Genomic DNA, 24,493 nt, shown 5'->3' with positions numbered 1-24,493 from the left:
TCATCCTTTTCCAATAAGCGACTTGCCTAAAATATCTTGACATGCATCCACATAGTCTATCACTTAACTCGATTTGACTCAACACTCAAACACTCAACTCTCTAAGCTTAGCCAACACTCAAACACCCAATCACTCAATTAACTGACTTTCTAAGCTTAACCAACACTCAAACACTCAATCACTCAATTAACTGACTCTCTAAGCTTAACCAACTCCTCGTGAAAGAATAATTATCTTATTTTAACAACAAAGCCTCCAATTCTCGGTCCAGGGAAAAGGGGGAACAAGATAAGTGGGGATGAAATTAACAGTTGAGGAAGGAAGAAATGAGGATCTTGGAGGAGAAATAACAGAGGGCGGGTTAGGTCTGGACGGAGGGAAAACGGGAGGAATGACAACAACTGATATAGGCAGCTCATCGAATAGAGTTCCTATCGACACTACAGAGGGGGACAAATCGAGAGAGAAAGAATGTGGAGGAGGTGGAAATATAATAGGAGTGGAGAGAGGAATACCTGGAAAAATCGATGATGTACTATTTGATTTCTTTTCTTCAGGAGCCCTCGATGATGTCGAAACTGCGCGCCTCCAATGTGATGTGAGTGGCGAGTTGACTGTAAATGATCCGAGTCGGAAGCGCGAAGGTGACACGTCGAGTGGCAAATTGGGCATCTATAAGGTATGCCCCAATAATCAATACAAACACTGTGGGAGAAAGAGTCCCAGATCATGTTCGGGCTAGATAGGAGACCACTCCCGAGGTCCACCTCGACCAAAACCCATGCAATTTTCTTGTCCATTTGTCCGATGCCACCCTTGTCGTAGAAATAGAAAATGCTAATGGAATTGACGATATCGATAATCATAGGATGCGTCCATAGTTCTAGTGGAAGACCCAACAACTTGGCCCATACAATCTTCCGCCAGGGAGTTCCCGTGAGGGGTTCGAATCAGCCTGTCGAAATTGTAGTAGGAGAAACCCTTGACCTTTAACCCACGGAGATCGAAAAATGTGTTTCGCGTCCTCCTGACTAACAAAATGATAACACACTTAATTGTTCTGTAACAGAGTGATGGGAGGTCGATATTCGGGTTTCCGCACCCAAAATGTTGTCATCCACTATTTTGTTTTCTCGCCGGTGAGAAGTGCTCGAAATTGAACACGTCACAGCCAGTCAAGAGGCTTCTAACAAGCTTCTAACACGTCAGAGAAGTGATATGCTAAAATTACATGGCGAAAGAAATTTTAATTTTAATTTTTACGAGTTTATATATATATCATTTTAAAATGCCCTAGGAAGGGTGGTTGATTCACCAAACATTTGTGAAAATTTAAATTAATCAAGATCAATATGTTGGTCCGCTTTGTTGTATGACATCTTTGATGTATAGACTCTACAGATTAATTTTGGTGCTTTTTAGCTATTTTCTTGATCTTAATGTATATGTATTGCAATATGGATGTCCAGTATACACAGTTTTTTTTGTTCCATGCTGATGTATTTGTCTTTCTGTACATGGTGTCTTTTCGAACCTCTGACATTTGTTTTTCCTCGAGATGTCTCATCTGACTGTCATATGCCACCCTTTTGTATCTTATGATGTTTTTTATATTGTCTCAATATAATCTATGAAGACTCTACAGGCTAACACGCAGGCAGGCGGCCGTATGTTGTTGTAGCAATAAATAAAAATTTAAATTAATCAAGGTCAATCTGTTGTTCCGCCTTGTTCTCTGACAGCTTTGACGTATAGACTCTACAGGCTACTACGCAGGCGATGGGATGTTGTTGTAGCAATAAATAAAAAGTAACAGAGCATGAAGGTTGTTTGCATTGACAGTGGGTAGTGATGGGTTGTTTTGCCTCCAATTTTTGGCTCCTCTAGCGTGCCTTTAACGCATCATTAATGTAGTTATGCACATTGAATTTCTGCTAACTGACCTTCATTTTACCTTCTGGTAATTCTTGTTGCCAATAAGTTAGTGAAAAAATTCTCTAAAAGTCGTGATGAGGAGGGAAAAGTGGAATTCAATGGGAACCACTCACTTGACCAGCCGGAGAGATCCAAAATTAGGTCGAGTGGAAAAAGTAAAATTACAGTGATTCACGTGTATGAGTGAGAAACAAAATTTCTTTTTTCGTTCTCATAATATGAAGTGATGAAGGGGGGGCTCTCTCTTTCGCTTTCATAATGATGAAGGGGAGCTCTTTCTTTTTCTGCTCTGAGCATCATATCGTTCCTCTATATCCTGGAATCAAATCCTGTATTATTAGGATTGTTCCAATGCCACCTTGGGAACTAAGTAAATAAAAAGTTCAAAATATTTTTGCAGAAGCAAGCGCTAGAGTATATCAGTGTTAACTAGAAGAACGAGTCAAGATAGCAGCCTAGTAGAAGTACGAGTAAATTTTCAGAAAAAAAATCGAATAAATGCTGTCAAATCTACATCTTGGTTGTTTCTGGCTGTATATTTTATTAATTTTTAATGAGTGAGTTACCCTGTTTCCTTGGATTTTCTGAGAGCTGCCCCTTTTTGTAGTAATTTCCTTGATGTTTTGTCTGACTAATTGATCATTTTGAAATTAATGATGTTTGTTCATTTTGGCTTTCTGCAGGCTGGTGCGCATCTCCCCTAGTTACTGCATTAATGCACAACCTTTTAATAAATCTCCTGCTTATGTTCTTCAACTTCAGAGTAATTCTGGATGCCAATGCAGTTTATCTTACCATCGGGGGTTCGGGATCATCACAATATTGGGTTTCAAATTCCTTGCGAAAGGAAGAAAGCTCCGACTCAGTCAAGGTGAGCACATTGACAATTACTTTCTCTGGGGATTACAGAGTTATAAGTATAAAATATGTTTTTAGAAAGTCACCTTCTACGGATTGAGTTTTCTTTTCAAAATATTTAAATTATAGATGCGGCACCTCCTTAAATTTAAGAATGAAACCTTTAACATGTCATGAAATTTAAGAATGAAACCTAAATGCCATTGATAAAACATTCAGAAAAATAGATGATTGAGATTGTTCCTTATCCTTATTATCAGACTTGCATTGGTAGGTAATTAAAATTTGCCCGGTACCATATTTTGTAATTATGTTGCCGAGAGAAATTGTACAATTCTATTATAAAGGCTATTCATTTATCTTTCACCACTTTAACTAGTTTTTAAAATGTTAAATTTTAAAAAGTTTTTAGTTTTTATTCAAATCACTCATGAGTTTTAAGTGCTAATTAACTTAGTTTTTTAAATATAAAATATATATGTAGTATTTAAATTTTGGATATTAATATTTTATTTTATATTTTCGGTTAAAATCGTTGTAAGTGTTTTTACATTTGGATTTATTCATTTATTTATTTTAAATATATATTTGACTAGATATTATAACATTTTTTCAAATTTCTTCAAAACAAAATTACACATTGTATATGATGCATAGCATTATATAGTCATTGAATTTGGTGAATAATTTGTATATCTTAATTTAGTGACAAGAAGATATGATGCAGGAGGATCTGAGCCAGAGGATGATGAGCTGTCAGATAGCACGTTGATGGCGCTAAGACACCTTGAGTTGGCAGATCAGCGCAAAGATGGAAGGAAACGTTGATTTTTCCCTAATTGGGGGAAGTTTGAGTGTGCTTCGGTATTTTGGCCATAACTTTGGCTACAAGTATCAGAATCGCGCATATGACCCCAATCCGGAAAGCTCTTTTCGGCGCGCACGTCGTGGCCACCCAGCTACGCTCGGTGGGCATCGTTTTCGACCTCAAATTCCACTGCTTTCCTTTCCAAATCCTTAATTTTAGTTTTTCTTTTCCTTTTATGGTAATTTTTCGTTTATCATTTAGGAAGTGATTTTGACCCGATTTGGGCTAGATTTTTGGCAGACTATTTCTTTTGGCGTGTATTTAATTTTTGGCATGATTATTGGGATTTTGCCAATTTTGGTAAAATTCCCTATTGGACGAATTTTAGCTATATAGCCCAGCTTGTGGGCTAGGGTTTGGACAATGCTGGGATAATTGATAATTCTCATTGATACCAGAGACGTTTTCTCTGTATTTTGGGCATTCTCTTGTTTCTTTCCTGTAAATTGTTGGTAGAAACTAGCCTGCAGAATAATCTCTATTATGTCCAGCGTCAGTTGGTATCAGAGCTTCAGCGTCTTCCTGGGGTGCGAGTTCATCAGTTTCAATGGCTGCTGGTCGTGGTCGTGATCATCGTGGGCAGGTTCTGAATGAGGAAGTCCCACACCATGATCGTAGCGTTCAGGATGTGATGATTGAGGATTTGCAGAGACAAGTTGCAAAGTTAACCCAACGTCTAGCGGCGCAGGAATTCGGTAATCGTGAGATGGAGGATCACGATTCCGATTTTGACTCCAGTTTCGTGAACCCGTATCACAAGCATGCCCTATTCCAAGAGCATCGTGGTCGGGAGAATCATCATGGAGACCTCGGTTTCAGAGTGAATCTACCTGAGTTTTCTGGTACGTTACAGGTTGATGGATTTATTGATTGGTTGAATGACGTTGAACGTATTTTTTATTATAAAGATGTCCCAAATCATGTAAAAGTGAAACTGGTTGCCATCAAACTCAAAGGCAGAGCATCTGCGTGGTGGGAGCAGTTGAGACGTTCATCGGAAAGGCAGGGCAAGGCCAGGATTACTGATTGGGAGAAGATGAAGAAGAAGCTGAAGGGTCACTTCCTTCCACTCGACTACACCCAATCATTATTCCAGTGACTTCATTCGTTGAGGCAGGGCGAGAGATCAGTTGATGATTACCGGAGGAGTTCTATCAATTGATAGCTCGAAACGATTTATCTGAGACGAAAGAACAGATGGTGGCGTGGTATTTGGGGGGTTTACGTCAGCCCCTACAAGATGCCCTCAGCCTTCACTCATTGTGGACAGTTTCTGAAGCATATCAGCGTGCAATTGATGTGGAGAAACAACAAAATAATAGGCCAGTGATTAGAAGCGATCAGAGTAGTTGACCAGTTCGCCTTCAAGAATCCCGTCCTACCCCGCAGCCACCACAAGGTAGTTCTAACCCTAGTATTAAATGTTTTATATGTGGTGAACAGGGACATATAGCGACTAATTGCAGGAATCCTGCCAGTCAGAAGGGAAAAAATATCCTGATTGGGGATGACATGGTAGACGAAACTGAGGAGATTGGAGAGCCTGTGTTTGATGATGATGACGACGAGGGTGATGTACTGTATAGAGATGGACATGAGACTCTGGTTGTTCGCAAGAGTCCACTGACTCCCAAGGATGATTCAGGGGACGATTGGTTGAGGACCAATATTTTTCACACAACCTGCACAGTTGCAGATAAAGTCTGCAAGATGATCATTGACAGTGGTAGTTGTGAGAATGTGGTGTCTAAAGAGGTTGTCTAGAAACTGTAGTTGAAGACAGATCGTCATCCTAAGTCGTAAAAGTTGTCATGGATGAATAAGGGCAGTGAGGTAAAAGTAGATAGGCGATGCTTAGTGTCTTTTTCAATCAGTAGAAAATATTTTGATAATGCTTGGTGCAATGTAGTGTCTATGGATGCTTGTCATATATTGTTAGGTAGGCCTTGGCAGTATGATCGCAGTGTTGTGCATGATGGACGGAAGAATACTTATTCCCTTAGCATCAAAGGGAAGAAGATAGTGTTGGCACCTCGACAAGAAGGAACCACTCCTACCTCGGTGGCCAATAATAATCACCTGCTTTCTATGTCCAGGTTCTTAGTTGAGATGGAGCATGGAGACGTGGTCTATGCATTACTGCCTTGTGGGAATAGTGCAATGGACGTGACTACAGATTTACCAGCAGAGGTGTAGCAGCTGCTAGCAGATTTTTCTAACCTGATGCCAGAGGATCTCCCTCCTGGGTTACCACCTATGAGAGATATTCAGCATCAGATAGGCCTTATCCCGGGGTCGAGTCTGCCTAATCGACCAGCATACTACCTCAGTCCTAAGGAATCTGAAGAGTTGTAGCGACAGGTGGAAGAGTTGTTGGAGAGGGGCTACATCTGTGGGAGTATGAGCCCATGTGCAGTTCCTACCCTGTTAGTGCCAAAGAAGGATGGCTCCTGGTGTATGTGTGTAGACAACAAAGCCATCAACATAATTACAGTGAAGTACAGGTTTCCAATTCCCCGTCTGGATGATATGTTAGACTAGCTGTCCGGTTCTAAGGTCTTCTCAAAAATTGACCTTAAGAGCGGATACCACCAAATCAGAATCAGGCCTGGAGATGAGTGGAAGATAGCGTTCAAGACGCAGCATGGGTTGTACGAGTGGATGGTCATGCCTTTTGGACTGTCCAATGCGCCCAGTACTTTTATGAGGTTTATGCATTAGGTTCTACAGCCTTTCATGGGGAAATTCGTGGTTGTCTACTTCGACGACATCCTCATTTACAGCCAGACATGGGCGTCACACTTTGACCACCTCTGTGCAATTTTTGATATGCTGAGGACAGAGCGCCTGTTTGTCAATCAGAAGAAGTGTTCCTTCTTCACTACTTCTATCACTTTCCTTGGTTTTGTGGTGTCTACTGATGGTGTTCAGGCAGATCAGTCGAAGATAGATGCGGTCTTGGAATGGCCCAAGCCAAAGACCTTGCATGATGTCAGAAGTTTCCATGGATTGGCATCCTTCTACCGCAGGTTCATCAGAAATTTCAGCACTCTGATTGCTCCTATCACAGAGTGCCTCAAGGGTTGTGATTTCCAGTGGTTTGAGGAGGCAGATGCCAGTTTTCAACTAGTCAAGCAGAAGATGACAGAGGCACCAGTTTTGGCACTTCCAGATTTTGAGAAGGTGTTTGAGGTAAACTTTGATGCATCTAGAATTGGTATTGGTGGTGTTCTAAGTCAGGAAGGGCATCCCATAGTTTTTTTCAGTGAAAAGTTATCTGGATCAAAGAAGAATTACTCCACCTATGATCTGGAGTTCTATGCCATAGTTCAGTCCCTGAAGCATTGGCGTCACTATCTAGTACAGAGGGAGTTCATTCTTATCACAGATCATGAGGCCCTGAAGTACATCAATGGCCAACACAAGCTGAGTAGGCGACATGCCAAGTGGGTGGTGTACTTATAGGAGTTCACATTTACACTGAGACACCAAGCAGGGAGCCTGAATCGAGTTGCAGATGCCCTGAGCCGTCGCACGTTACTCCTCACCACCATGAGCACCAGAGTTGCAGGGTTTGAGACATTCACTGATATGTATGCAGCGGATCCTTCCTTCGGGAGGATATTTCAGGAGGTAATAGATGGTAAACGACATGATTTTGTTGTGCATAATGGTTATCTATTTCGAGGATTAAAGTTGTGCATTCCAGATTACTCACTCAGGCAGCAGATTATCAGTGAACTTCATAGCGAGGGTCACTTTGGGCAAGATAAGACTTTGGTATTGATATCTTCTTATTATTATTGGCCCAAGTTGACCAGTGATGTGGCCCATTATGTGGAGCGTTGTTATGTGTGTCAGCGGTCCAAGGGAGTTCTCACTAATGCGGGCCTGTACACTCCTTTACCTGTTCCTGAAGGCCCTTGGTTTGATGTCAGTATGGACTTCATGCTGGGTTTTCCCCATACACAACAGGCCTCAGATTCCATTTTGGTTGTGGTTGACAGGTTTTCCAAGATGGCCCATTTTGTAGCTTGCAGGAAGACAATGGATGCTGCCCAGATCGCCCATCTTTACTTCAAGGAAATTGTGCGATTACATGGTGTTCCTCGATCAGTCACTTCAGATCGTGACACCAAGTTTATTAGTCATTTCTGGAGGAGTTTATGGGAGAAGCTGGGGACATAGTTGAATTTCAGCAATGCCTACCACCCCTAGACGGATGGTCAAACTGAGGTGGTGAACCGTAGTTTGGGCAACCTTTTGAGGTGTTTGGCAGGAACTAAGCCCAAGCAGTGGGATTTGGCATTACCTCAGGTAGAGTTTGCATATAACTGGTCGAAGAACAGAACCACAGGACTGAGCCCATTTGAGATTGTTTATGGTCAGAATCCATCCGGGGTGCTAGACTTAGCTCCTATTCCACAAGTAGGTCATCTGAACCCTAAGGCAGATGAGATGGCCGAACATCTTAGGAGCATACATGAGCAGGTGAAACTGGCCATTCACGAGAGCAATGCCAAGTACAAGGCTCGAGCAGACAGTCATCGTCGTCAAGTACTTTTTGATGTTGGTGATTTTGTTTGGGCAATATTAACTCATGATCGCTTTCTTGTTGGGGAGTATAATAAGCTTAAGGAGCGAAAGATTGGACCCTGTGAGATACTGTAGAAGATCAATGATAACGCCTACAGGTTGCGCCTCCCTAGTCATTTGAGGACTTCTGATGTATTTAATGTGAAGCACCCGAGTCCTTGTTTTGGGGATCCCGATGACACTACTGTGAACTCAAGGACGAGTTCATTCCAACCTGGGGGGACTGATGCAGGAGGATCCAAGCCAGAGGATGATGAGCTATCAAATAGCAGGTTGATGGCGCTGAGACACCTTGAGCTGGCAAATCAGCGCAAAGATGGAAGGAAATGTTGATTTTTCCCTAATTGGGGGAAGTTTGAGTGTGCTTCGGTATTTCGGCCATAACTTTGACTACAAGTATCAGAATCGTGCATATGACCCCAATCTGGAAAGCTCTTTTCAGCACGCACGTCGTGGCCACCTAGCTACGCTCAATGGGCATCATTTTTGACCTCAAATTCCACCACTTTCCTTTCCAAATCCTTAATTTTAGTTTTTCTTTTCCTTTTATGGTAATTTTTCGTTTATCGTTTAGGAAGTGATTTTGACCCGATTTGGCCCAGTTTTTTCGTAGACTATTTCGTTTGGCGTGTATTTTAATTTTTGGCGTGATTATTGGGATTTTGCCAATTTTGGTAAAATTCCCTATTGGACGAATTTTAGTTATATAGCGCGGCTTGTGGGCTAGGGTTTGGACAATGCTGGGATAATTGATAATTCTCATTGATATCAGAGACATTTTATCTCTATTTTGGGCGTTCTCTTATTTCTTTCCTGTAAATTATTAGTAGAAACTAGCTTGCAGAATAATCTCTATTATGTCTGTCGTCAAGATAGTAGCTGTTTACCTTTTATAAAATTTATAAGTATCCCTCCACTTAGAAATTCTCATGTACATCTCAAAATATCATTACAAAAAGTTTAAAAAAATTACCTCAATAAATAGTCATGTGATTCAAAAAAAAATTCTTAGACCCAAGGGTTAAAAAAATATTTATGTTGCTAGCTTTCTTTTTGTGATTTCAAATGTGTCTTCATTAATATCCAATTGAGCCTTATACAAGGGCATATGGTTCTATATTCTGGTGCCTGTAGAGGTGATCAAAGGAACTCTGAGTATAGTGAGGAATTTGTTGTTGTATTTTCTAAAAAATTGGAGAGAAAATATAATTGTGGATTCTTGCAATTCATTTTACCCAATTAATGAAATTTTGAAAGTTCGCATAGCAATAAATGGAGGAGATTCATGTGAGGTACAATCTAAGTAATAATTTAAGAACAAAATTCCATCTTAATTGTTTGAAACATAACCAATATTTGTAGAGAAAGTTACAGAAAATGTTAGAAGAAGCTTAACAATTCCACTGGCTCCTCCTAGATAGGGGCTCTTTTGTGCCGCCTCATCAAAGAATGCCCAAGTTGTGCATGTTTGTATTTATGTCACATGAGGATGATGAAAATGTAAAATAGGTTCCTGACAAGAAATAATTTTTGTAATAGCTAGGTTTTGAATAACAATCTTGATTGTACAAGTAGATTTATCTTTGAAGATCAGTTGGTTTCTTTCCAACTAGATTCCCCAACAAAAATTAACTAAATGGCCTTGTGGTGGGATTATATCTCTCACCATTATAGGGGTATATTTTGAAAATTCTGTCATATTAACAACTTTTTATTAACACAAATATTGATATTTTTTTTCTTTCTAAAAATGAAATGCAAAAATATTACACCATTTTCAATTGAAACTTAATTTTTTTCAATGCTTTTCATTCTAGAAAAGTGACATGAATATATGCCATTCTAATTTGAAATTAAGACCAACCCTTCAAATTTAATCAGTTAATCACGACAACTGAAGTATAAGAATTTCCACTTGCCTAGGAGGGCGTGTAGTGTTAATCTCTCGAGGTTCTCCTAGAAAGACTTAGGCCAAATAGACAAAAGTTTGGGAGCATCGATCCCATAGCCTTCGGAGGGCGAGATGGTTTTCCACCATGCTCCCTGCGAGGATGCGTTTGTATTCCGTCCGATGAAGAGAGCCCGGGAGATAAGTCAGAAAGAAAAGTAGTGTCGCAGTCAGGATTCAAATAAGGACGGGTGCGGGACTCAACCTCGTTAGCAAGTGCAACAAGTGTCTCAAAATCTGGGGAAGAAACCGCAGGTAGCTGTAGCAAGTGGAAGCGACAGGACAAGAAGCTTAAAGGAGCACGGGATAACAAGGTATGGTGAAGTCAAGACTCTTCGCCAGGTGTCAATCGATGACAAGCTAAGAGAGAGTGCGCAGGTACGACGGATCCTCAGAGATATGCGACCACTAAAACTTAATGTCAACCAGGTTATACAAGAATCTTCCGGTCCGAGCAGGGTTGGAATTTGGATTATTCTTTACCCGTCATACAATTTTTTTGACGCTTTGGGTTCTTATAATGTCGTTCAAGAAACTTTATTCCTAAAAAATTTTCATAATAAATTAACCATTCATTATGAAAATGAATCTTTTCATAATAAATTAGCCACTCACTAATACAGATTTAATTAAAAAGATAGCGTCCAATAACATAATTAAATATATTTAAACTATAACACTTTGAAAAATATAATTGTAGAATTTTTCAAAAAAAGGTTGAAACAATTTATTTTACATATTGAAAATATAGAATCAGTTGTGGGTAAAGTATTTCTTAAAAATAATCATATAAAAAAATGTGAAATATTAGGTCGTTTAAAAACAATCATGTAAAAAGAGAGTGAAATATGAAGTATATAATAAGGGTACAGGAGGATGCTTCCAACTTGGCATATGGTGGCTTCTAGCGCTGTGGGAATGTTAGGGGGTTTAGCGGTCTTATGGGATCCAAAATGGATTAGGGCAGCGACATTTCAATGCATTGCTGGTATACTTGTTCTGGCCCATATCCGTGGCTCATCAGTCCCAGTTCACATATTAAATCTATATGCACCATATAAGAATCGTTTCCCTTTTTGGAACAATCTTCTATCTTCTGAATTACTTGAAATTGATTCTCTGATAATTGGTGGAGACTTTAATTGTACCTTTTGCAATGAAGAAATATGGGGCAATGGCAGGAAATATGATCCGATGGGGAGGTTCATTCGGGAAGCCATGATTCAATATAACTTTATTGACATCCTGCCAAAGTGTCGGGGACCAACATGGGACAACAGGCGATCTAATAATTCATTCTTGGCAAAGAAACTAGACAGATTTCTCTTGCATGAAAATCTGATTGAAAAATTTGGCCCCCCTACCATGAATATCATTCCATCTTTTATATCAGATCATCGGCCTATTTCTATTCATTGGAATCATGTTGGATGCAGGTTTGGATACCCTTTCAAATTCAATCGCACATGGCTAGCTGATGGGAGCTTCAACAAATTTATAAATGATTCATGGAAGGCCGCTTCCAAGCAGTATAATAACCAATCTCGGAAATTTCTTGACCGTCTGCAATCTCTTCGGAAAAAAGTCAAAAAGTGGCAGAAGGAGAAATCGGCCTCCAACAAAAAAGAACTGAAGGATATATGCAGAAAATTGGAGCTTTTATCAACTCACTTTAAATATCCAGACATGTCGTCCTCCACTAGAAAAAATATATGGGAATTAGAAAAAAGAAAACAGAAGATATTAGAGGCTGAAGAGGTCACTTGGAGGCTAAAGAGCCGAGCATTATGGCTCAAAGAAGGAGATAAAAATACGAAGTTTTTTCACAGGTTTGCAAATAAGAGAAGGGAAGCAAACACTATCTGGGAAATCAAGGACGAGGAAGGAAACACTCATTCCACTCAGGAGGCCATATCTCGAGAAGCTATGAAGTATTTCAAAAAGGCATACAACAAGAATTCTGTCTGTGACATTGAAGACATTCTATGGGGAATAGACCCATATCCCACTATGTTTAATGGAAATCAAAACAGTGCTCTATTTGCTGAAGTATCTGAGGAGGAATTACTGACAACAATGAAATCATTCCAGAAAGACAAGTGCCCTGGACCAGACGGGTGGTCCATCGATTTCTTCATCCACTTCTTTGAGATATTTAAGATAGATATTCTAAATATGGTTAAGGAATCGAGACTTCAGGGCTTCATAAGCCAAAACATTTCATCAACTTACATCGCTCTAATCCCCAAGAAGAAGCTCTCATCCACTTTTTCTGACTATCGACCAATTTCATTGTGCAACGTATTATACAAAATCATATCAAAGATTATAGCCACCCGTATAAGGAACATTTTATCTCTCCATCTGTCTCAAGAGCAACACGGGTTTCTAAAGGACAGGAATATATTAGATGTGGTAGCCCTCACCCAAGAATGCTTACATTCTATGCACAGCAGAAGAATTGAGGCAGCTCTGTTGAAAATCGACCTTAAAAAGGCTTATGATTGCCTGAACTGGGGCTTCATACGATGCCTACTGGCTAGGATCGGCCTAGATGTCAGATGCATCAGATGGATCATGGCCTGCTTGGTGGAGGTCAATTATGCAATCCTCATTAATGGAATCCCAACCCCATTCTTCAAAGCGGCTAGGGGCTTACGTTAGGGCTGCTCTCTGTCACCGCTTCTCTTTATTTTAGTAATGGATTCTTTAAGCCTCCATATTAAGAAAGTGATCCAGCAAAACAGATACAAGCCCCTCCCTATAAGCATGAACCTCTTCATTTCTCATAATTTCTTTGTCGATGATATCCTATTATCAGCACTGCTGTGCAGAACTACATGGATATGTATTCATGAGATCTTGGGAAGATTTCAATTAGCCACTAGCATGTTTGTTAATGATATAAAATCCTCTTTTCATGTTGAAAATATAAATGGAGATCTCATCACATTTCTAACAAGTCTTTTTAATATAAAATCTTATCCCATACGAAACGGATTGAAATATTTGGGCTATAATTTGAAACCTGTGGGATACAGAGTAGCGGATTGGTCATGGATTCCGGATCGTTTCTATAAGAAAATAGCTGCTTGGGAATACAAATGCTTATCCTTAGGAGGCCGAACCATCCTGACTCAAGCTGTGTTGGCACAAATCATGGTTTATTGGGTGCACCTCTTCTTTATCCCATCAGCTATCATCAACTGTCTCAACAGAACGATTGCCAATTTCATATGGGGAGGATAGAAGGATAAGAAAAAATTCCACTTGACTAAGCTATCGAAGTTGTCTCGGCCCAAACATATGGGAGGTTGGGGTTTATTGGATTTGCACACTTTTAGAAGAGCCCTTCTCTGCAAAACCATGTGGAAAGCGATTATGGGAACATCTATCTGGAGCAGGGTCATTAGAGCCAAGTATATGGACAATCAGGACATGACTTATTGGTTCAGATAGCGTAATATTGGATCCTCTAATGGCTCAGCTATATGGAGAGGATTTCATAGAATGGAGCCTTTCTTCAGGAAAAACTTAATCTGGAAATTCTAGTCTGGATCTAATATTATTATTGGCATAGATGATTTTGCACGTGCGGAAGAAAAAATCAATTTTTCCACCCAGTTGTTGAGAGCATTACACAACAGGGGTTATTTCTTTTGGGCCAGTGTCATTCAAAAATGGGATGGAGCAGTTCTCATATGGAATTCTGCCACAGAAATTCAATTCAACGGCGCACTGGAAACTCAATGGAATTCCATCATTACGTCTATGTGAGCGAGGGGCATTTATCGCTTGTCGGATAGGGATTTCCTCATTTGGAAAGGTCTCGGTGGCACAACAGCTGTTCAAGCAAAACAAATATATTTACAGGTACTTTATACAACATCTGACCCACCTGATAATATATTTCCAACCGTTTTTTGGAAAACAGGATGTCCCATAAAAATCATTATTTTTGCCTGGCTAGTTTTTTATGACATGAACCTCACTTGGGAGAATCTCCAAAAGCAGAAATGGTATGGTCTAGCCATATGCCCCATATGTAGATCAAATTCTGAGAGCAATTTGCACATTTTTCTTCAATGTCCTCAAACTCAGTTGATTTGGCAGAACCTAGCTGCCCATTTCGGTTTCGCCTTCGTCAATGCGCCTTCTATCACTGAAGCTTTCACAGGATGGAGTAATTTGTATACCGAGAGGAGGCGTATTCCACTGTTAACAATCTGGGTCATATGGAAGTGGCGCAACAGGATTATATTCAATTCAATAAGGGATCCGCAATCAATAGTTTTCGAATATATCCTTCGCTTGTATAATGAGATTGGACGACCTTGCCAATCCAAAGTCAGGCACGGTAGGCAGACTCAGTCCAAGGATGCCACTGTTTATCCTTGCGCCTATTTTGGCGAAGGGTCTCAACATGGCACATGTGCCTGTGGAGTTTTCATTATCATTGAGGAAGGTCAAGTTTATGACATCCATTGGAATGGAGGAGCTGGAACAAACAATAACGCAGAAGTCATGGCTTTGGCTAGACTCTTATCTATATGTGACTTCCTTGGCATACAAAAGCTTCATATATTTGGGGATTCGAAAGTGATCATTGAGCACGTACTATCTAAACATATCATAAGGAACATACACCTCTCAGGATGGCTGAACAGGGTTGAGGCCATGTGGAGCACCAGGAAGGACTACACCATTTCCCACATTGCCAGGGATAAAAACCGGAGGGCAGATGCTTTATCAAAGTAGGGTCTATCATCTCCACAGGGTATATGGAGGATGCAAATAACAGTGGACAACATCTCTCATCAGATCCAAGACTTTTCTATGCCAGGTACATAATTTTCTATAATGTGATCCTTATCTGGTATGACTTTTCATTTTTCCACAACCTTTGACTCCTATGTTGATTTTTGATCCTTAAATATCATGACATATGGGATCGCCAAATGAACTATCATTTTGTACATAGAAGCTACTAACAATATCTCTCTATACGTCCTATCGTTTCATGATTTGATATAGCTTCATAAAACTTTTTCTCTCCATGTGCATATGATACTCTATATTCAGCCATAATTGATGGTCCCCATATGCAGTGCTGTATTTTTTGATGAATGCATATAATATAATGATAAGGCTTTTTTTCGTGCTGAAAAAAAAGGGTAAGAAAAAGTCGAATTTTTAAAATCTTGAAATTTAAAATCCGTCCGCAAAAAGAAAAAGAATGTCATTCACCTTCGAATGGAATTTAAGATTTTGAACTTCAAATATTGGAGCTTCAACTCAGACAAGAAAATGATAAAAGAAAAAAAAACTATTTTGTTCGAAAATCTTGAAGTAAAAAACCCTTGACGGTGAAAAATCTAACAACAAAAAGAAAGTAAAGTGAAACGAAGTGGATTTTTTTTAAAATGAAAGTGATAAGTCCATCATGCAAAAGGCGAGCTGATGACGTACAGTCTGAATAAGGTTCAATATAAATGGATAAAGCATGGGATCAAAGGTGATTTCGGCAAGGTATTCATACCAGATCTTTGCGAGGACAGAAACGTAGAGATTAGTGCTACAGAGGCTGCCTTTGATCCCTTGATTGAAGAAAGAATCTTCTAAATTGTCCATGTTTTGACATTTGATTGCTATGAACTAGCTATAATGAGAAACAATAGGTTGCATACTGTCAATTTCGGACTTGGAAGCAAAAAGTTATTCTCCGTATGTCTTTAATGGAAGTAGGAAATCAGTAATTGTAGCTTGTCCCAATTGTATCACTATTCTTTTCTCCAGCTGAGCACGGCACTCCGACCTGGCGGTCCAAGCGAGCGCACAATGAATAATCACAAATAAGAAGAAGACATCATTGTCTGCGGGTTGAAGCTCGACGATGGACTCAATAACGCCTTTCCGACCCTCAAAATGTCAATGATCTAGCGATCCACGTAAAACAATGAATTTCTCTGCATTCCCCACCTTCGAATAAAGGCGATTATCAACCCAAAATAATCAAACAGCAGTGCCCACAGATCATTTATCCACGAGGCTTCACAGCTTTCCACAGAAATGCTTTTGTTTAGCTAATATTTTGTTTCAAAAAGACCCATTAGTATCCTCATAGAAATAGCCTCAATGCAGTTGTTTACAATACGCATTTCTTGAGGCAGGGATGAAAATTTTTACAGTTTCAGAAAACTTCAAGCGTGTCTTCCTGGTTTTTCAGTATTACTTGGTTGAAATAAAACTAACTTTGCTTGCAAATATTACCTCTGCAATACTCTTTTGTCATCTCTAAAAACTCAGCCGCCCATCTTAGAGCAGCAATGCTGAAAGGATTCATGAGAATCAAGGAACCATAGCAGTAAGTTGCTATCATTTCAAAAAAAATTGCCCCGCCAAGGAAGGCTTGTGGGAGATAAATCTCGTTCCCTTCCATTAGTTGCCGCTTCAAGAAATTGCTGTTGGAAACGAAGGGAAACTAGCCATTCAAAACAATAGCAAAAGATAAGGATCTCAAAATCTTTTGTTTCCAGCGTTACAAAAAGGCAAGCAGCCGATTAGTGTTCAGAACAGCTTAATGAAATTGAAATTCAGTCAATTTTGAGTTGAAAATCAACTTGTGAAGCTTGAAACTGTGGCCTTTAACGTACACTGTAACAATTATTGGAAACCCTGTGGCTTCACCCCATGACCAGACGCTTCGTCGTAGAATATCTTGACTAACCGCATATGCGGTGGCATAATGGTCGTTTTTCAGTAAAATGTAGGCGCCATCATTGGGGAAACCCAGATTCATGCCATTGTCGCCTGTGTTATTCATCGCATCCCCTGAGGATTTTGATGAATAATGGTTTCTTCATGATCTTCATATATGGTATCCACAACACCAACTCGCCAATAGATGCTCCCTTCTGTCCTCCCATCGTGATCAAAAACACCGCTGTAGAAATCGTCAGGGGAGCTGATCAAATCGTCCATGTCAACTGATGCCAATAAATCTTTTAAAAACTTACAAAATCTTGGAGAAGCATGGTTGGAATATGCACGGGCCTTTCACATTTTCTGCCTTGGAAAGGTGCAATTTGTTTTGGAGGCAAAAATCTTATAATCCTATTTTTCTTTGAATGCAGCGGCATAGCAATTTCGAAGCTTATTATAGTAGGTTGTGATTTCATGTGGCTTGCATCAAGATTGACATGAAAAACAGAGTTAAATGAATGAACTGAGCTACTCCCTCACACCTCTCATTATCATGTATTAATGGCGTTTGTGCGCATATTGAATGTCATATCGTTCTGAGTCCTGGCCATTTTGTTTGAACCTGCAGCCAGATTAACCAGATTTACAAGGTATCTGATATTCATATGCAGGCGGGCAGGCTATGTGGGTGCATACTGCATATATGTGGGTGAATATGCAGTTAAGCAACTCCTGATATTCGTGACATGTCAAGTCTACCCCTATCACTGACATTTGCGACTGTGACTATATATATTGGAAATTTCCTTGGCTGGGAACGGGTATTAATGACGTTTTAATAAAAATGTCAACTGCCAATAATAAGTTTTGCACAGTTACAAACACGTTGAGAGAAACGGTCACTAAAGAATTATGAACGTTAAATACGGCTAAAATGCCCGTCAAATTCCATCTCTGGGTCCGAGGCCACCCAATTTCACCACGACCTGAATAATGAATAATTTAAACTAAAACTAGTTGCCGCCAATGGGTAGAATCCAATAGCCACCCCCACAGGCTTCCATCCTGAGAAAATGTTGCGGCATCCACAATCTTGAAGATGATCGATCTTTCACCATTGTTAACTAAATAACTTGGCCAATACCAATGAAATTAAAACCTCCAGAAATAAGATTTTTAGTAAATACTAAATGAGATTCTTCACGTTCCTCTGTTCTTCCTGTGTTCTGTGCTCTTGACACTACTTTAAACTGCTTGCATCCCATCTTTAAAAGCCTGTTCTTAATGAGGCTCTCCTTTGAGATCCTTTGTTTCTCCTCCTGGTTCCTTTTTCCTGCAATAACCGCAGTGTTACTAAGTTCGCCCCATTCAAGTTACTGGGTTATAAGAACGTCCTCCATCTGTCTAGTTCTATGTATGGATGCCTGGTTCCAATCCCGACACTCCTTGTTTTAATCGCGCAGTATCCCCAGACGTTCATGTGTGACTTTCCATTCTCTCCACACCCACTCACACAGCAGTGTAGCAAGTGTGTTGCGTCCACTTCCGCCTTCTGCTTCTGTTTTTCCATGGATGGCTCGTTTCAATCCCGACTCTCCTCTCTCACCCCTCACCTCTGTTGTAGCTAGATTGCAGTATCAGAACCACGAAAATCCAGATTATTATGACGCCTCGAGCTAAACTGCTGACAACTTTCTCTCCTGTACGATACAAAGTTGAAACCATTCGAAGATTATTTAGTCATTTATAGAATGATTATAACTTTACAGAGTTGCGATCAAGAATTATGGAAGTAAATATTGTATTATAATGAAAAGTAGAGTGGTCAATCGGAGTTTTTCGTGTTGGAAATATTGGGATTATGCATATATATATATATATATATATTAACTGTTATTTTATTTTGAAAACATTTTTACTCTGATTTCAATTTTTCTTAATTTTTAGCTCACATTAGATTATAAGATTATTTGGAAAAAATTTCAATAATTGTATAAGAGTGAACAAATACTAAAATTTTTGTCTAACCGAGTACAATCAAATTGACCCAACTAATTTTACAATTTAATCTGTAAATATACATAAAAACGCTATAAATAAAAACATAAATAAATAAATTATTTGAGTTACAAAAGGATGGAGTTGTCTATAACGCGACTTTTTGAAAGCCTTTCCGGCGGATTTTTCCGGTCGAAATCCGGCAAGAATTATTGGAATCGCAAGTTTGATAGCTAGTTTCTGCACAATGAAAGCGTCTCAGGGGTTTTTCAGGGTGCTGAATCCAAATATGCAGTTAAAAAACCATTTTAACTGCAAGAAATCAAGATTTGACCTCAATTTCTTCGCCGGATTCCGTCACCGGAATCTTCAAAAAGTCGCATTATAGACAACTCCCAAAAGGATTATCTTACACAACGATTTGGTTAACTACTCAGTAGTCAGGGACGGTATATATTCTAATTCACAATTTCAAGATGCAGTTTGGAAATTTAAAAATGTGTTAAAACAATACAATTCTAGTGAATATGTTCATTAACGATATAAAAAGTTAAAGTTAAGAGGGAAAATGGACGATGCAAACTATTTTCAGTGTTTGTATTTGGGAAGATTTAATCTTATGTGAAATTAAAATTAATTCTTCCAACTCAATGAAAATGAAATTAAGAATAAGAGGGATAATATAAGAATAACAGACATGAATTTCAATAAAAAAAAATTATGTGTCTTATTGTTTATGTACATCTTCACAGGACAGTTGGTTAAAAATAGAGTCTAAAAGTGTTTTGATAAAAGAATTTACTAACAATAACAGGCCTCCAAATAGTGGAAATAAGATATCTCCAAAAGAACAGACATGAATTGCAATAGAAATTTTAAATCTGACTTATTGTTTAGGCACAACTTCACAGGAAGGTTGCCTATAAATATGGTCTGAATGTGCTTTGATAAAAGAATGTCTTTTGAATGGAAGACCAACAAAAATTAACTTTTTGATCCCTCTTCAAAAATTTTAATATAAATAGACAATAACTAATTTAATATAGTCTTAAAGAAATTAGATGCTTTGTAATGGAGTTTTCATCCTTCATTCTTAAGAGGGGTAACTTATTTCAAAGGAAAGTTTGTTTAGCTTCAGACAACTTTTAAATTATCTAATAATTCTTTCACTTAACTTCTCTTGAGATAATTAATAACATTAAATTGGAAAAACATAACTAATTTTTTGTTGAATTGAGGCTTCTGTGATCCATAACATGTTTATCAGAGATTTTTCAGCGTAAATCACAAGATCTATCATTTGTCGACGCGTTTCAATGCATTTTCGTTGTTCTATCCAACTTATCTAGCATCTTCTCTTGAGATAATCAATAACACTAAATTGGAAAAACATAACTAATTTTTTGTCCTTCTATCCAACTTATCTAGCATATTGTTACAATGTCTGTAGATGCAGTACCAAAATTCACAATGGCTGACTATTTTTTGTCTACAAGAATCTCCTCAATCTTAATCTTCCTTACCTCAATCTTGATTTTGGAACTAATCTCCTTTCTCTTTCACATAGGAATCATTGTTCCAATGCTCCCATTAAAACCAAGTTGATCACAAACTTAAGATAAACATACTCTTCCAAAAATGAACTAAACCTTAAAAACAAAAATGTCTCTTTGAAATCAATAACCTAATTCTAAAACCAAAAGTAAATTTTAATTCTTTACAAGTAAAACAATACATAATAGAAAAACAATAAAAAACTAATTTTACAACATACATAATACATAAATTTACTCTAGAAACCATAATTAGAGAAACCGTCCTAATTTAGAATTTCACCTCTATCTTCTCTAGTATATCAAATCAACCATTCATAATATAACCTTCTAGTGTAATGCAAAATATACCACCCTAACCCACTGGCCTATATTAGATTGCAATCCCAATCCCTTAATTAAAATTAAATTACAAAACACCAAAAAAAAATGAATAAAATTATAAATAAAAAGACATCCTTGAATCCCAACTATCACTCGTAAATAAATGCATGATCCACACAATGTTACTGACACCTAATACATGAATATATAGCCTACGTGCAAATAATATAACACATAAATAAAAAAGCATCCCTAGATCCTAACTATGACTCACGGATGAATGCATAACCCACATGTGGATAAATGCATAATCCACATGATGCTACTAACACCTAGTGCATGAATATATAGTCTACCTGCAAATAATATACATATTTCCAAAGTTCAATATCTCAATGAATCACGCTGTTAATTAAATATTTGTAATTAACCTACAACAATGTGTCAAATGATTCAACCAGTACAATTTATTCTATTGCTAAAGTCAACCTAGACCAAATAGGGTTTTGTAAGCGTTACTTTAACTAATTGAAAATTGGCTTTATTCTCTTTCATTGAAAATAATGATTGCAGAATTTTCCATTCCCGAAATCTTTGTATCCATTCTACTTATTTAGCTAATTTCTACAAAGAAAATGTAAAGAAAGCAAGAACAACACATGATGTGAGAGAGATTAAGATTGAGCCCACATTATATATGGATTTTTTCCGAAAAGCAGTCAACTTTGCTTTGTTGTACCTTTACAATTTATATTCATTTTAAATGCCAATCTGTTAAACTCTCAAAGAAATTTGAGAAGAAAATCTTTGGGTGTCTAAAATTTTTTTATGCTGGGATGGATTTATGATGGTGATCTCATACACAATGTTTGAAATCATAGGCTATAGTTGATATTATGGGTACATAGATTATAAATGTACCAAATAAATTAGCTAGGCAAATAATGCTTTCTAGGAAAAAAATTATCAAATTCGTTTTTTGGTATTATTTTCGCATATATAAGGATTTGCAATTTGTGAATGATTTTTATTTAGTCAACATTAAATCTATTACAACTTGATTTTAGTTTTGTGTAAGATGTTATATTGTGTTAATATGCATTTATATCATTGATACATATAAAAAAAATGGATGAGACAAATGCTACAATATCTTTAATATTAAGTTTTAGAATGCATCTCACTTATCTTGATGTAACAAGATGTAAATAAGCAAATTAAGATTTTTAACACTCAATATTTCATTCTCATGATTTACAATGATGACTATCTCCAGTGATATATACAAATTTTTTAATCACAATTTGAATTAAATTTGGTTTAACCTTTTGTTTTTTCTATCAAAGATTCAATTTCTATTGCTTAGTGCCTTCTTACTATGATTACGTAATCAAACAAGTCTTCTTAAAGATCAAATGTTAACAAAATTGTTCATTGGTAAAAGATTGATTGAGCTAAATACTAATCAATAGTAACTCTTATGGAAGAGATCAAATTTGGATCTATGATTTATGACCTCCTAATATGTGACATGTCTAGGGTGAATGGTTCACCACATTGATTCTTTTTATTGTTGGATCTATATAATGACTTTATTTTTTTATTTATGGATAGGTATTTCCAAAGGGATCGCCACTCTTATCAAATATATCAATGCTATAGGTTTTACAGATCCTTTTTCAACAGACTCCAAGTGGTTTATTAGCTTTGTGGCAAGAACCTAGAGGTTTATCAACTTACTCAATAAGAAATAAGTGATTCAATGTCTCCACCACATCTTTGTTGGTCAATCCAACACCGAAAACCAACCATTGGACACACCAAATTTACAAGGAATGATGAGCTTTATCAACTTACTCATTAATAAATAAGTGAGTCAATGTCTCCACCAAGTCTTCATTGGCCAATCCAACACCGACAAGAAACCATTGGACACACAAAATTTACAAGGAATGATGTCCCATTACAAAGAATTGGCTCAAAGTTGCTTCTTCTCCAATGCAACACTCCAAACATTCATTTTTCCTTCATTGTATCCTCTCCCACTCTACTTGCTCTAGGGCATTCTTTATGTCACTCTTATTCTGTTTCTTTCTCTGCCCACCACACTGCTTTATTTCTCTATATTTTCTTTTGCATTTTGGATTTTTTTTCCAAACACATACTACCATAACAAGAAAAACGTGGGACTCATCCTCCATTAAAACAACCCATGCTCTCTTCAATATCTGCTATGTAAACATAAAATTTGTTAGGATGATAGAATTGAATGAAGTGGGTGTGGTTTTGGGAATCACTTGCACAAGAAACTCCTCCTCAGATATTTGATACCATGTCCACTCCTCTAGCTCAATCATAATTTTCATTTTTACATTTATTTACAACACTGAATTCACAGTGTTATTTACATGAGGGTTAGCAAACAGGGTTGTCATAGACTCCACCCCCTTAAAGGAACATTGTCCTTGGTGTTTGATAAACAAAACACAAAATAAATTTGTGCACTTCGTATATATATATATATATACACGAAAATATATATATATATATATACACGAAGTGCACAAATTTATATATATATATATATATATATATATATATATATCTAGAGAGAGAGAGAGAGAGTACTCTATTTTGGAGCGTGATCTTCCTCTGGTCCAGAATGCATTTGGTTTTGGTTGGAATTATCCCTCGAATTCGACCTGTATCACAGACCATTTAGCAATATTATTAGTATCATGTACATACGTTTTAAGCAAAGAAATGTGGAAAATATTATGTGCTTTCAAGTTATAGCATGGAGCTAAGTTACACTTTTTGGCAAGAGAGGATGCATTTAGGTGGCAAAAAAGATGGCTCGATCGAGCAATTTAAGCGCTCGATTGAGCTCCTCGAGCATTAAAAAAATAGCTTGATCGAGGGTTTGATTTTAACCCTTGATCAAACTCTAGGGCTAAATCGAGCATTAAGGCTTGATAGAGCCATATTTTTCTATTAAATATCCTACCCACAGCCTGCGCATACTCTTTGCACAAACCACGAAATATTTTTGAGCTCGACAGACAGTATTGAAGTTTGATCGAGCAATTGAAGCATGGAGCATTTAAACCAATCTCGTGAACGACCCCACCAACCTCTCAAAGGCTCAAATGAAGGTAGGTATTCTATTTTATTGTTTTTTTAATTTTTTTTTTGTAAAATTAAACAAATTAATTTGAGAAAAAAAACTTACCATACAAGAACCATGAAAACCACAAAAAAACCCTTCAAAACGGCTTAGAAAACCCCAAAACCAACCTAGAAAGCCATGAAAAACCATAAAAAAAACCCAACAAAATAACTTAGAAAACCACAAAAAACAACCTAGAAAAAGCTTTGAAACCACAAAATAAAATTATAATTAAGGTTTTAAATTTTTTTTCTTGCTTGCAATGTTTTTTTTATTAAATGCATATTTTCTGAATTTGAATGGTAAAAACATTATTTTCTAATTATTTTAGGTTTTAAAGTTTTTCTTTAGGAATTTTTTGAAATAAATTTTCAATTTTATTTTTTGTTATTTAAAATGCATTTTAAATTTCTAACAAATTTGACAAAAACTATACCCAAAAAACTCCAAAACAGAAAACAATGATGACTCATGGTGAACCTCTATTTATAAAATATAAACTTTTATTTTATTTTACTATTTTAGATTTAAATTAATTTAT

General features: G+C 37.5%; 1 protein-coding gene across 1 annotated transcript; it reads left to right on the top strand.

Annotated features, from left to right (window-relative positions):
• Nucleotides 1-14,187: 14,187 nt before the first annotated feature.
• Nucleotides 14,188-14,964, top strand: LOC149138066 (uncharacterized). The gene has a single exon (XM_089450231.1). It carries the CDS (start codon nucleotides 14,188-14,190, stop codon nucleotides 14,962-14,964), a length of 777 nt encoding a protein of 258 aa, XP_089306357.1.
• The last annotated feature ends 9,529 nt before the right edge of the window (nucleotides 14,965-24,493 follow it).

This window comes from Pinus tabuliformis, chromosome X (genome assembly GCF_031772625.1).
Source record: "Pinus tabuliformis cultivar Carrire ecotype Pingquan chromosome X, CPIR1, whole genome shotgun sequence".
Lineage (NCBI taxonomy): Eukaryota > Viridiplantae > Streptophyta > Pinopsida > Pinales > Pinaceae > Pinus > Pinus tabuliformis.
The sequence above is the reverse complement of the archived record's forward strand: the minus strand, read 5'-3'. Positions and strand labels throughout refer to the sequence as shown.